The sequence below is a fragment of the Microcaecilia unicolor genome, chromosome 14, assembly GCF_901765095.1.
Source record: "Microcaecilia unicolor chromosome 14, aMicUni1.1, whole genome shotgun sequence".
Lineage (NCBI taxonomy): Eukaryota > Metazoa > Chordata > Amphibia > Gymnophiona > Siphonopidae > Microcaecilia > Microcaecilia unicolor.
Window position 1 is genome coordinate 7889818 of NC_044044.1, and position 13661 is coordinate 7903478.

Sequence of the window (13661 nt, forward strand, 5' to 3'; positions counted from 1 at the left end):
AAATAGTGGAAACTAGTATAAAGAATAAAATTATAGAACATGTAGACAAACATGGTTTAATGGGACAAAGTCAGCATGGGTTCAGCTGAGGGAAGTCTTGCCTAACCAGTTTGCTTCATTTCTTTGAAGGCATGAATAAACATGTGGATAAAGGTGAGCCGGATGATGTAGTGTATCTAGAGTTTCAGAAAGCTTTTGATAAAGTTCCTCATGGGAGACTCCTGAGAAAATTAAAGAGTCATGGGATAGGAGGCAAGGTTATGGTGTAGATTAGGAATTGGTTATTGGACAGAAAACAGAGGGTAGGGTTAAATGGTCATTTCTCTCAATGAGGGAGAGTGAACAGTGCAGTGCCGCAGGGATCTGTACTGGGACCGGTACTACTTAACATATTTATAACTGATATTGAAATTGGAATGACGAGTGTGGTGATCAAATTTGCAGATGAACCAAAACTATTCAAGATTGTTAAAACACGTGCAGAAAGACCTTAGGAAATTGGAAGATTGAGTGTTGAAATGGCAGATGAAATTTAATGTGGACAAATGCAAGGTGATGCACATTGGAAAGAATAATCCGAATCACAGTTAGCTGATACTAGAGTCCACCTTGGAGGACAGCGCTCAAGAAAAATATCTGGATGTCACTGTAGATAATATGCTGAAATCTTCTCAGTGTGTGACGGTGGCCAAAAAAGCAAAAAGGATGCTATGAATCATTCATAAAAGGATGATGAATAAGACCGAAAATACTATGATGCCTTTGTATCACTCCAAGGTGCGTCTGCACCTTGAGCATTGCGTTCAGTTCTGGTTGTCATATCTCAAAAAAGATATAGCAGAATTAGAAATGTTCAAAGAAGAGTGACTAAAATGATAAAGGGGATGGAACTCCACTCATATGAGGAAAGGCTAAAGAGGTTAGGGCTTTTTGGCTTGGAAAAGAGACGGATGAGGGGAGATATTGTTGAGGTCTAGAAAATCCTGAGTGGTGTAGAATTCAATTTTTTACTCGTTCCAAAAGTACAAAGACTAGGGGACACTCAAGGAACATACATGGAAATACTTTTAAAACAAATAGGAGGAAATATTTTTTTCACTCAACAAATAAGTAAGCTCTGGAACTGTTTGCCCGAGGTAATAGTGGTTAGCTTATCTGGGTTTAAAAATGGTTTGTTTGGTTTTTTTTCCCCTCTTTTTCCTTCTTCTTCTCTCTTTTTATCTTTTCCATAACCTCTTGTAAACGTACCTGAATACTGTAATTTGCTGTATGGTGTATTTGATCAGCAGTGTCACTTGTTGTTGCTTTCTCTATTATGATAAAATCAATAAAGTTTTTAAAAAAAGAAAAAAATAAGTAAGCACTGGAACTCTTTGTCAGAGGAGGTGGTAACAGTGGTTACTGTATCTTGGTTTAAAAAAGGTTTGGACAAATTCCTGGAGGAAAAGTCTATAGTCGGCTATTCAGACAGTCATGTGAAGCAACTGCTTGCCCTGGGACAGCAGGCTTCATATCTTCACAATCCCATCCACCTCCCTTGGAGTTGTTTCCATTATTTTTATTGTTGAATTTTGCTTTAATATTGAACTAAGGGGACCGTGTTCAAGTAGCAGGTGGGAAGGCACATGCGCATGAGCAGTGGAGCGCGGCTCACGCTTCACAAAGCTCTAACTTTTTACTTTTGCATAAATGCCGGACTGAGCGATGCAGATCGGCGTCTACCCACTTGTGAGAATATGAAGCCTGCTGTCCTCAGAGAATACCTGATACAGGTAAGTGTCTTCGCTATATTGATGGGGAGAAGGGGAGATCACATGGTCAAACCGCTTGGTGTGGGAGACCAAATTGATAATCATATTCTGTACAGTTTGTAAGTGTTTTAAGGTAGAGAGGGGAACTGGGAGTTAACAGAGTGATATTCAACAGCACATTCCACAGCTAATCACATAAATACTTTTTTTTAAAATTTGGAATAATAAAGTCTGATTTAGATCAGGATTGAGAATTATCATCTTACCTACAGGATCGGTAGGCTTGAGGGATAATTTTATAAATTACCGAATAAGTGGATGAGACCCGCCTTACAAGACATATGAGGATAGACTTGCTGACCTGAACATGTATACCCTGGAGGAAAGGAGAAACAGGGGTGACACGATACAAACGTTAAAATATTTGAAAGGTATTAATCCGCAAATGAACCTTTTCTGGAGACGGGAAGGCGGTAGAACTAGAAGACATGAATTGAGGTTGAAGGCGGGCAGACTCAAGAAAAATGTCAGGAAGTATTTTTTCATGGAGAGAGTGGTGTATACTTGGAATGCCCTCCCGAGGGAGGTGGTGGAGATGAAAACGATCACAGAATTCAAAAATGCGTGGGATAAACATAAAGGAATCCAGTTCAGAAGAAATGGATCCTCAGAAGCTTAGCAGAGATTGGGTGGCAGCACCGTTGGTTAGGAGTTGGGGCTAGTGGTTGGGAGGTGGGGCCAGTGCTGGGCAGACTTCTATGGTCTGTGCCCTGAAAATGGCAGATACAAATCAAGGTCAGCTATACATATAAAGTAGCACATATGAGTTTATCTTGTTGGGCAGACTGGATGGACCGTACAGGTCTTTTTCTGCCATCACCTACTATGTTACTACACGTTACTATGTATAGAAAAAGTGAATATATAGGGTGAGGCAAAAAAAAAAAGTAACCCCTTTGAGTTTTTTACTGTTTTCTCAGCGACCGCTTGGAATTTTAATGTGAAATTTTACAGATTTATTTGTTATTGTTATTTACATTTATGTGCAAGTAGAATGAGATTATCTTTTAACACAGCAAAGTTATAGACTTTTTAGAATAACCACCCAGCAATTTTTGCCTATTGAAAAATGTTTGCACTGTAGAACTACCATTATTTGAAAATAAAAGGGGTGCCAGCTTACAGTTAATGATGACACTGTGATGTAGACATTTGTAAACAATCCCTCCCCCCCCCCCGATATTCAGCTGGTGGCAGCACTAAATATTGGGGGAAAACTTTGGGTGGGCTGGGCACTGGAACTTATGTGGGCCTGGTTGATATTCAGCCAGGACCCATATAAAGTTATGCAGAATACCGGGCTGGGGTCAGCATAACATTTTGTAAGTTTCTTAAAATAAATAAAAACAGAGAAGCCCTGAGCCTCCGAGTCCCCTTCCTCCCCTGCCCCTGTCAATGCCCCTCCTTTCCTCCTTTCTCCCCCTAACCCTCGGCAATAAGAAGCTGCCCCCCCCCCCCCCCCCCCAGCTTGCCCTGTCCTTCTGTCAAGTTAGAACCTTGGGCCTACCTTTAGCCCTGGTGGTCCAGCAGTTGTCATTGGGGGGCAGCTATCCAAAATGGCTGCTATGACCTCTCACAACAGCTCATGGTACTTCATATAGTAATGCAAGCTGCCGTGAGAGGTCACAGCAGCCATTTTGGATAGCCACCACAAGAGGCAGGAGCAAGGGAGCTGAGTGCCTGCTCCCAACATCCACTGCTGGACCACCAGGGCTACAGGTAGGCCCAAGGGGCCTAACCTCACAGTGGGGAATGAGGGCATTTCCGGGGAGGGCATCATATTGCCGTGGGCACTGGGGAGGGGGAAAGGAAGGAGAGGGCATTGTCAGAGCGTGGGAGGGGGGTTCAGTATATATATTTTTTGTTTTTGTGGGTGCTGGCAGTATTCAGTGTTGGCACCTGCATAGCTAAAGGTCCTTATTTGGAACAGCTCTTGACCTGCCCTAAATTAAGCTGCCTAGGTCTGTGAGGATATTCAGCTGTACTCTCTGGTTGTGCCACTGAATATCCTCACTTAGGTATTGGGAAACGATTTAAGTGGGCAGGAGAATCTCACTTTGAATATTAGTCTCAATATTTTGACCTAAACCCCTTGGGCTACCATGTCTGGGGAGCATAACATTGACATTTGCACACAGTCAGACACCCCTATCATACATTCAACCTTAAACTCTAGTAAACAACACCAGAACTCAATTTATTGGCATTAACTTTGGCCACAGCTTTATTAACATTTATATACTTTTAACCCTTCAACCAATACAATTTTATTCTTTCAATTCAATGGTGGCATTCCCAGAGCGGTTTTAAAAATTCAGAGCTATTCGGTAATGAAACTAGCTCCTTCATTAGCCAAAAACTGCTCCCTTCAGTTCATGTGACTCACAGTGCCATCAAGCCACATGAGTTACTCTTATACATCATACCTCTTTTAAACACATTAAATTAACCACATCTAGTGCCTTTTTACCCCACATATCAATTCGACCACAAATGCTGTGACCCCCCCCCCCCCCACACACACACACACATACCCTTTGTCTCTGAAGCAGTACCCCAGAACCACCATCCCATAAACAAAACCAACCCCTCACCCCCACCCACAAAGAAGCAGATGACATGACAAAACAGACTGGACCAAGGGTGGGAGAAGACAAGATCAAAAATATTTTTAACTGACTCAGCCACCTTCACCTGCTCCTTCCCACCCATTAATGATTTGCCCGCCAAAACACACTCATATTTACCCCCCCCCCCCCCCAGAGCTGCCAAGGGGTCCCAATTTTTGAGAAGGAGATTTTGGTACACAGCCCCAGCCCCGCCCTCTTCCATCCAGCATCTTCTCTCTGGCTCTCCTCTGCTCTTTTCCATGTTCTCTCTTTCTCTCCCCATCTCTCTCTGGCTCTCCTCTGCTCTTTTCCATGTCCCTGGCTCTCCCCCTGCTCTTTTCCATGTCCCTGGCTCTCCCCAGCTCTTTTCCATGTCTCCTCTGTCTCTCCCCATCTCTCTCTGGCTCTCCCCTGCTCTTTTCCATGTCCCTGGCTCTCCCCCAGCTCTTTTCCATGTCCCTGGCTCTCTCCATTTCTCTCTGGCTCTCCCCAGCACTTTTCCATGTCTCCTCTTTCTCTCCCCATCTCTCTCTGGCTCTCCCCTGCTCTTTTCCATGCCCCTGGCTTTCTCCTGCTCTTTTCCATGTCCCCTCTTTCTCTCTCCCCATCTCTCTCTGGCTCTCCCCTGCTCTTTTCCATGTCCCCTCTTTCTCTCCCCATCTCTCTCTGGCTCTCCCATGCTCTTTGCCATGTCCCTGGCTCTCCCCCTGCTCTTTTTCACTCTCTCTTTCTCTCCTCCAGCATCCTCACTCCCCTACCATTCCAAGCCATGTTCTCACCTTCCGGACCTCTTTTCAGCAGCAGTGACACAAAAACAAGCACAGGGCCACAGCAGCCTTCAGGCATGCGCTGTCAGCTCTGCCGGTCCTCTGCCCCCAGAATGGGAAATGGACATCAGCGAGGGCAGAGGACGGCAGAGCCGACAGCGCATGCCTTAAGGCTGCTGCGGCCCCACACTTCTTTTTGTTCTTGTGCTGGCTGTGGAGAGAAGTGGCGGCAGCGGCTCAGCGCGGTGCTTGTTTCTGCCACTGCTCAACAGAAGCGGCGGCAGCAGAATTCTGCGGGAGACTTTCCTGCTTTGGCAGGAGTGCGGGAGATGACCTGCCAAAGCGGGAGTCTCCGGCTGAATGCGGCAGACTTGGCAGGTATGACCCCAGCCTGTTGCTATCCTACTCTGTTCTAACTTTAACCTTTCCCTCACCTTCCCACATTCTTTCTCTGCACTACCCAAGCTGCAAAGGACTCAAATACAAATCAACCTACGCATCCAGTTTTTCCTGCGTTAGCACACAACTGTGGAACGCATTACCAAAAGTCTTGAAAACTACGTACGATCACCTAAACTTCCGGAGAAGACTAAAAACTGACCTGTTTAAAAAGGCATACCCTGCCAATCCAACATAAATGCCTTATATCTGCAACACAACAAAACTAAAGTACGTAATGGACATAACACAACTCTTCCATTGTACGATGCCCTAATGTGCCACATGAACTTCACTTTGTATTTGTTCACACCGGAGTCTGCAAAGGCCTCTCCGGTACTATGTAGCCCACATTGAGCCTACAAATAGGTGGGAAAATGTGGGATACAAATGTAACAAATAAATAAATAACACCCACCACCCTCCCCCCTTTAATCCCAACACACTCACCCCGCATCGTCCAACCCTTTCAATCTAACTATCCAAAATTCTATTCCTGGTTGGCTCAGCTAGTATTAATAACCTCACAGCCTATCCTATGGGGTCTCCATATTGGAGGTCTATCATAAGCTCCACCCAAAGCCACAATCCCCAAACTCAAGAAAGCCCTGCAAGTGAACTGGGACAGGCTGCCACAGGGACTGATTGACAAGGCTGCTAAGAACTTCCCAGAGCAACTGAAGGCCTGTGTTAAAACTGGGAGATGGATACTTTGAGCATTTATAGTGACTGCAGAATTCTGACATATTGTTAATTTTATCATTTGAATGATGTTATTTTATTATGTTTTAGCTCAAACATTTTTAATGCACAAAAATCACTAGGTAGTAATGCTAAAATGTCAGTAACATCAACATAGCTTAAGATAATTAAATGTTGCTTAATAATAATAGGTAAGTGTGATGACTAAATAAGTATGTAAAATTATATAATGGCTGCCTTCATTTAGGGCCCCTTTTACTAAGTGCAGGACGTCAGACTCACAGAAGCAGAAGCCTGCGTGGCCACATTGCTGATCTGCAAGGGCCGACTTCTACATGGAATGTTGCTAGTGGAATAGCAACTTTCCATGTAGAATCAATAGAAATCAAACAAAATAAAACCTGGAAAAGAAAATAAGATGATACCTTTTTTATTGGACATAACTTAATACATTTCTTGATTAGCTTTCGAAGGTTGCCCTTCTTCCGATCTGACGAAGGGCAACCTTCGAAAGCTAATCAAGAAATGTATTAAGTTATGTCCAATAAAAAAGGTATCATCTTATTTTCTTTCCATGTTTTAATTTGTTTGATTTCTATTGATATCATAGTAATAAATCTTCTGGTAAAGGAAAAATGCTCTATTGAAACTATGAATAGACTTACAAAATAGCATGCAGCTGAATTATTTTCACTACTCTGTTCATATATGTGAGTACATGCAGCCTAGTTTCAGCTGGCTTCTTATAGAGTTACCTCTTCAACTTTACACACTGAAACACTTTATTTAAAATAAAATTACTTCTTCAGGCTATGTGATTTCAGTATATAAGATAAGAAATGGCGCAGTAGGTAATGATTATGATGCATTTGAATATCTAAGGGGGACTTTTACTTAGGCACACTGACTTTTTTAGCATGTATTAAAGATAGGCGCGTGTTAAACGCTAAAGATACCAATGTATTCCTATGGGAGTCTTTAGCGTTTAGCACGCACCTATTTTTAACACACGCTAAAAATGCCTGCGCACCTAAGTAAAAGACCCCTAATTGAATTACAAAATTATCAAACACTTGAATATATATTAAACATATGAAAATTATGCTTACAGCTATCAATTACGTTACTATCGGCATCTCTTGATCTTTTACTATGCCATTGAGGAGATCAACCACAATCCGAACATATTGCCCAACATTACCTTGGGATTCCAAATAACTGACTCGTGCACTGAGGCAATTATTTCACTGTGTGGAGCTTTGATTATCTTATCAGGAGAAGAAGACCCTATTCTTGGATACAGTTGTCACCGACATGACCAGTTGGCTGGTGTCATCGGAAGCCTCTCTTCAGTGACATCAGATGCAATATCCAAACTTATAGGAATCTATAGATATCCACAGGTAAAGGAACAACCTGTCTCGGATTTAACCTCTATGGTTTGCTGTATTTTTGTCTACTCTGTCTTGTCCTTCATTAATGTTGGTATTTTGGGGGGTTGATAGTTTGCTGAGATTTTGATAGTTGTGCTGACTTAACACCTTGGTTTTGAACCATTTTAATTCCTGACAGAGCTCTAATAAGACCATCAAAGAGGAATGTGCTCAAGATGAGACATAGATCATGACAGCAGATAAAGACCATCTGGTTTATCCAGTTTGCCCATCCTAGAAGATTCAGCAGAAGAAAGAACGCTTTTGCTAATATGACTCTTTTTATTTCAGGGATGGCAGGAAAAGTCCATATTTTATCCTTCTACATATATAATATATGGACAAATAGTTGCAGCATTGTCTAAGTAAGGAATAGTGTACTTCCTTTGATAGTTCACTTTTTTATTGGACTACCTTACTAAATCTATGAGTTGCCTTTGAGATTATAACTTTATTAAAAAATGTTCAATGTAGTTTTTTTAATTTTTCCCAGTGATCTTTCACAAATTGAAGCAAAACAAAAGTCTTGTCTTCTACTTTTGAAGGCATCTTCTTAGCTGAGTGATGACTTCAATAACATGGCTGTCTGCTTCAGTTGAAAAATTGTGTGTAGCACCCAAACAGTAGCAACAAGAGCTACAACAAATAAAAGATCAACAGCTCCTTTGTTTCTGCTTTATTTTAATCACAGATCAGTTATGGAGCAATGGATCTGCTCTTCAATAACCGTATGGAGTTCCCATTCCTTTATCGCACTGTCCCGAATGATTATTCTCAGTATCAGGGTTTGATTCACCTCCTGAACTTCTTCAGATGGAACTTGGTAGGGATTCTCACCTCAAATAATGAGAGTGATCAGAGAGGATGTGAAGAACTGAAGAGGGAGATTATCAGGAGTGGCAACTGTATAGCTTTCGTGGAAGTGATACCTCATGTCCGTGACATTTCTGGACAACAGATCACCAGACTTACACAGATTATTAACATGGTCTACAACTCATTGGCCAATGTGGTTATTCTCTACAGCACTACCAGTCAATTGGCAGCTCAATTCTGTATATACTCAGAGTGGCATAAAATTGTCAATAAAGTGTGGATCATCTCTGCTGCCACCTCTTCCCTTGAAAACATAAATACCCCAGACAGAATTTCAGCTTGCATCCTGTTCAATGGTTCTCTAGCATTTACCATTGCTAAAGGAGAGATCCCAGGTTTCAAAGATTTCCTGTACAATATCCACCCTTCAACCTTCCCAGAACCCTCTTTACTGCAGCCTCTCTGGGAGGATGCATTCAATTGTGATCCGTTGTCCAATTTATCCAAATGCACAGGGCAGGAGTTTCTGTCTAACATCTCACGTATTCAGTTTGATGTGGATAATTTTCATTTCACTTATAGTCTCTACACCTCAGTCCATGTCCTGGCTCACGCTTTGCACAACATGTACACAGCCAAGAGTCAATCTGGGGAAGATATAAAATTGGAATTCCAGTCATGGCAGGTAAATGGTCCCAATTGTGTTTGAGTAAATATTGTTCTGTACTGTAATATTCCTTAAATCTGCTTTAGTAAGTCTCATATTCCCTGTTTCATCACTTTGAGGATAAAATTTTGCAAATAAGGAACATTGTAATATAGTAGATGTTCAAGATTCAGATTGAAGAACTAGGTTGAGTAAAATAAAACTACACAAAACCAAATTATATTCCTCATCTCCATCCATATGAAATTGGGGTGAATTAGAAGAAAAGGAAGGAAGGAATTATTTCTAGGAGGAGTAGTAAATAATTCAGATTACTGCAAATGAGTATTGTATTTTATTTCTAATTCGTATAAATAAATAGATATTTAGATTTATAGATAGTGTGACACATTTCGGGTGTCAGCAGTGTCACACCTAGATAGTAGGAAATCCCCTAGAATTATGGCAAGCCCATAACAGTTAAAGGAAAAATATGTCCTCTGGGAGGTTGCTGAATAAATCCAGAAATTTTAGGGCCCTGTTTACTAAGCCGCGCTGTAGATGCAGTAACTTGTTAGCATGCGCTAATGCAAGTGACACCCATAGAAATAAACAAAGCAAAATAGAATTGCAGAAAAGGCTTAGCCAAAATATTCAAACAGCTTATACATAAAGCTAATTATGACGATATACCATACCGCTGGATACCTTCTTTACATCAAGAAAAGATCAAAGATGTTCTGGGGCAAAAAAATACTAAATTTCAAACCCAAATATTTCAACACACACCTACATGGACATGCTAGTAAAAAAGTAGCTCCCAATTTTTTGGTTTCATCTCTCATCTCATCTTTCCTGTGTAGTTTTACTCACATCTCGGTATAACCATATTTCTTGACCATAAAAAAAGAACACCAGAATTCCTAAAATAAAGACGCTTAACTGAATTTAAGCCTTGTTGAAAAACAAATGCAACCAGCAAAGTTCTATGCTCAGTAGTTTCCGAAAAAGAATTTTCCAAAAGCGCTGAAAGATCTTTTAACCCATCCTTATCAGTAGATTGAATTTGCAAATCCAACACCTGCAGATTGGGAGACACACCATATGTGGACTTTTTCTAATGAGCTGGCAGGAAATAAACTTTATTAAAAGGTGGGGGGGGGGGGGGAATAAAAGCAGCAGTGGTGCCAGGCTTTGAAAGTAAAACAGCTGGACAGGAAAGAAAGGGTATTGAGTGACTTTTGTGAACTGTTTCTATGGGTTCACCATACTACTTAAATAACAATGCTCGAAGAAATACTGTGGCCATTGTTTGTCCCCTGTCTGTTTTGCTTGCTGCCTAGAAGGACTAGAATAAAATACAGCCTGGATTTGAACTGTTTGTATGGAGCTCTGCTTGAGGGGATTTTCCCTTCTGCTGTTTTGAACCTCTGGAAAGGAGTTGGGGTTAATCTTTCCTGAATGCTCTATCTGGAGCAGTGACTTCCAGCTTCTGGAACACCCCTAGGCAACTTCCTAGGTGTGACAATAGATTTATCATGTACTACTTCATATTAACATAAATCATATTATTTTAACATCGCTGATTCAAGTTGAAGAGTAGAAAATGGAAAAAATATATGAAACAAAACAGAAATGAAAACAAAACAAAACATTGTCCTCTGTGCATTCTGGAAAATGAAAATTAGCTTTCTGAAAAATTTTCTCCTAAAAAATGGATAAAAATGTACTTTTCTGAACATGCATACTTTTAACAGTATTTGAGGGTATGTTTACTCTAAGGGAAAAAAAAAGTATGCATGTAATTTGTATCTACAACTTTGCATGCATGATATAACATGATCAAAAGCCAGATTATTATAGAATGTAATTTGATTGTTTGCCTACGCTTGAAGTTGGATATATAACAAGAAGTATGGCATAAAGGTGCATTTCCCTTTCATAAACCAAGTGATAGTTACTATGGTAATGGTAATGATACTCATAGTCAATTTCCATATATAGGTTCAAAGCAGATAACATCAAGTTATAGTTTACATATTTGAAAATAGCATATAGAATAAAAGAGATATAAAATCTATGTAAAAAGTTGTCTTTTTTTTATTTATCAAGTTTTCATATATAAACCAAGCATAAAACTTGTACAGAAAAGTATAGTCTAGTTCGATAATATTTTAAAGGAAAAAAAGAAAAAATAAGCTTTCATTTTCTTAACCAGACATTCCTCAAGTCCACATTAAATGATCCAAGATGTTACAAGATGGAAATAAATTATAGAGTAATATACATTGCAGGAATTTGCTTCTCTTGACATACCTAAAGGAACCAATTAACAAATAATAATAGAGCTAAACATTGTCTTAATAAAGAAATGTTTTAAACAAATAGGCCTTCAATTGTTTCCAGAGTAGTGGATAAGAAGAGATAATTTTGATATCAAAGATAAAGAACACCACGCAGAAACTACTTGATAAGGAAATGAAGTTTACTAATGGGCTCATTTTCGAAAGAGAAGGACGCCCATCTTTCGACATAAGTCGGAAGATGGACATCCTTCTCACAGAAACGTCCAAATCGGTATAATGGAAAGCCAATTTTGGACGTTACCAACTGCACTCCGTTGCAGGGACGGCCAAAGTTCAAGGGGGCGTGTAGGAGGCGTAGTGAAGGCGGGACTTGGGCGTGCCTAGCACTTGGACGTCCTTGACCCATATAATCGAAAAAAACAAGGACGTCCATGACAAGCACTTGGACATTTTCACCCAGACCTCTTTTTATTACGACTAAGGCACAAAAAGGTGCCCAAAATGACCAGATGACGACCAGAGAGAATCGGGGATGACCTCCCATTACTCCCCCAGTGGTTACTAACCCCTCCAACCATCAAAAAAACATCTTTAAAAATATTTTGTGCCAGCCTGTATGCCAGCCTCAGATGTCATACTCAGGTCCATGACAGCAGTATTCCGGTCCCTGGAGCAGTTTTAGTGGGTGAGTGCACTTCAGACAGGTGGACCCAGCACCATCCTTCCCCCCCCCCCCCCCCATCTGTTACATTTGTGGAGGAAATAGTGAACCCTCCAAAACCCACCACAAACCCACTGTACACACATCTAGGTGCCCCCCTTCACCCATAGGGGCTATGGTAGTGGTGTACAGTTGTGGATAGTGGGTTTTGTGGGGATTTTGGGGGCTCAGCACACAAGGTAAGGGAGCTATGTTCTTGGGAGCATGTTATGAAGTCCACTGCAGTGCCCCCTAGGGTGCCCAGTTGATGTCCTGGCATGTCAGGGGGAGCAGTACACTACAAATGCTGGTTCCTGCCATGACCAAATGGCTTGCATTTGGTCGATTCGGAGATGGATGTCCATGGTTTCGAAAATCGCCAAAAATCTGAAACGTCCATGTCTAGGAATGGCCAAATCTAGGGATGATGAAATTTAAGGATTTGGACATCCCTGACCGTATTTTTGAAACGAAAATGGACATCCATCTTGTTTCAAAAATACGGGCTTCCCCGCCCCTGGATTGGGACATTTTGCAAGGACGTTGAAATCGAAAATGCCCCTCCACGCCGCGCTGTAGGTGTGCTAACTTTTTAGCGCATGCTAGAAATTAGAGTGCGCTAATGCTAGAGACCCATTATATTCCTATGGGTGTCTTTAGCATTAGCATGTGCTAAAATGTTTGTGTGCCTACAGCGCAGCTTAGTAAACAATGCGCGAGAATTGATAAGACAAGAGTCTATGGATTGGGATGAAAAAGAAGACAGTGGAAAAGAGAATAAAGAAAATAAATATTCTGGACATGTACCTCTAAACATATTTTAAACAATTTTAAAATAAAGCGTGGTTTAATAGGTAATAAAGTTTTATCAATGTAGGAGTAACATGATCTGACCTCTTCATTCCCACAATCATTTTAACTACAGTATTGTAAATCACTTGTAATCTTGAAACCAAACTTGCTGAAAGGAGACAATATAAACCACTATAGGAGTCCAATTTAATAGGATCACCGCCTGAGCCAGAACTAAAAAATGTTTTACCTCAAAAATGGAACACATTTTCCTAAGACATTACAGTTTATAAAAAGTAGATTTAATAGCTGTGTCAAAGATAGAGATGTGTCTAAATAAATGCCAAGTATCTTTGAAACATTCAAACCTTCAATTTAAGCCCATTAGGTAAAGACATTTCTTTAGGAATATTTTCACCTACACGTCCTAGCCAGAGCAACTTAATTTAAATCCATGTGTTGTTCTTAACACTTTTTCTTATACAAAGCGATATCCTATATCATTATCAACAAAAATAGATCATCAGCATATGAAAAACATTTGGCCCCAAGAAGGGAAAAATGATAATAAAAAGATGGCATATATATGTTAAATAATACTGAGAGCTTTAGGGTACTCCACAGGGTGGAGTCAAATTTCC

General features: G+C 40.7%; 1 protein-coding gene across 1 annotated transcript in view; it reads left to right on the plus strand.

Moving 5' to 3' along the window:
* The window catches only part of LOC115458253 (vomeronasal type-2 receptor 26-like), a 41723-nt gene that overhangs the window by 13535 nt on the left and 14527 nt on the right, over positions 1-13661 (plus strand). Inside the window, exons 3-4 of the mRNA XM_030188115.1 lie at positions 7439-7730; positions 8452-9261. Coding sequence (XP_030043975.1) covers positions 7439-7730; positions 8452-9261 — 1102 coding nt within the window. The remainder of the gene's footprint in view (positions 1-7438; positions 7731-8451; positions 9262-13661) is intronic.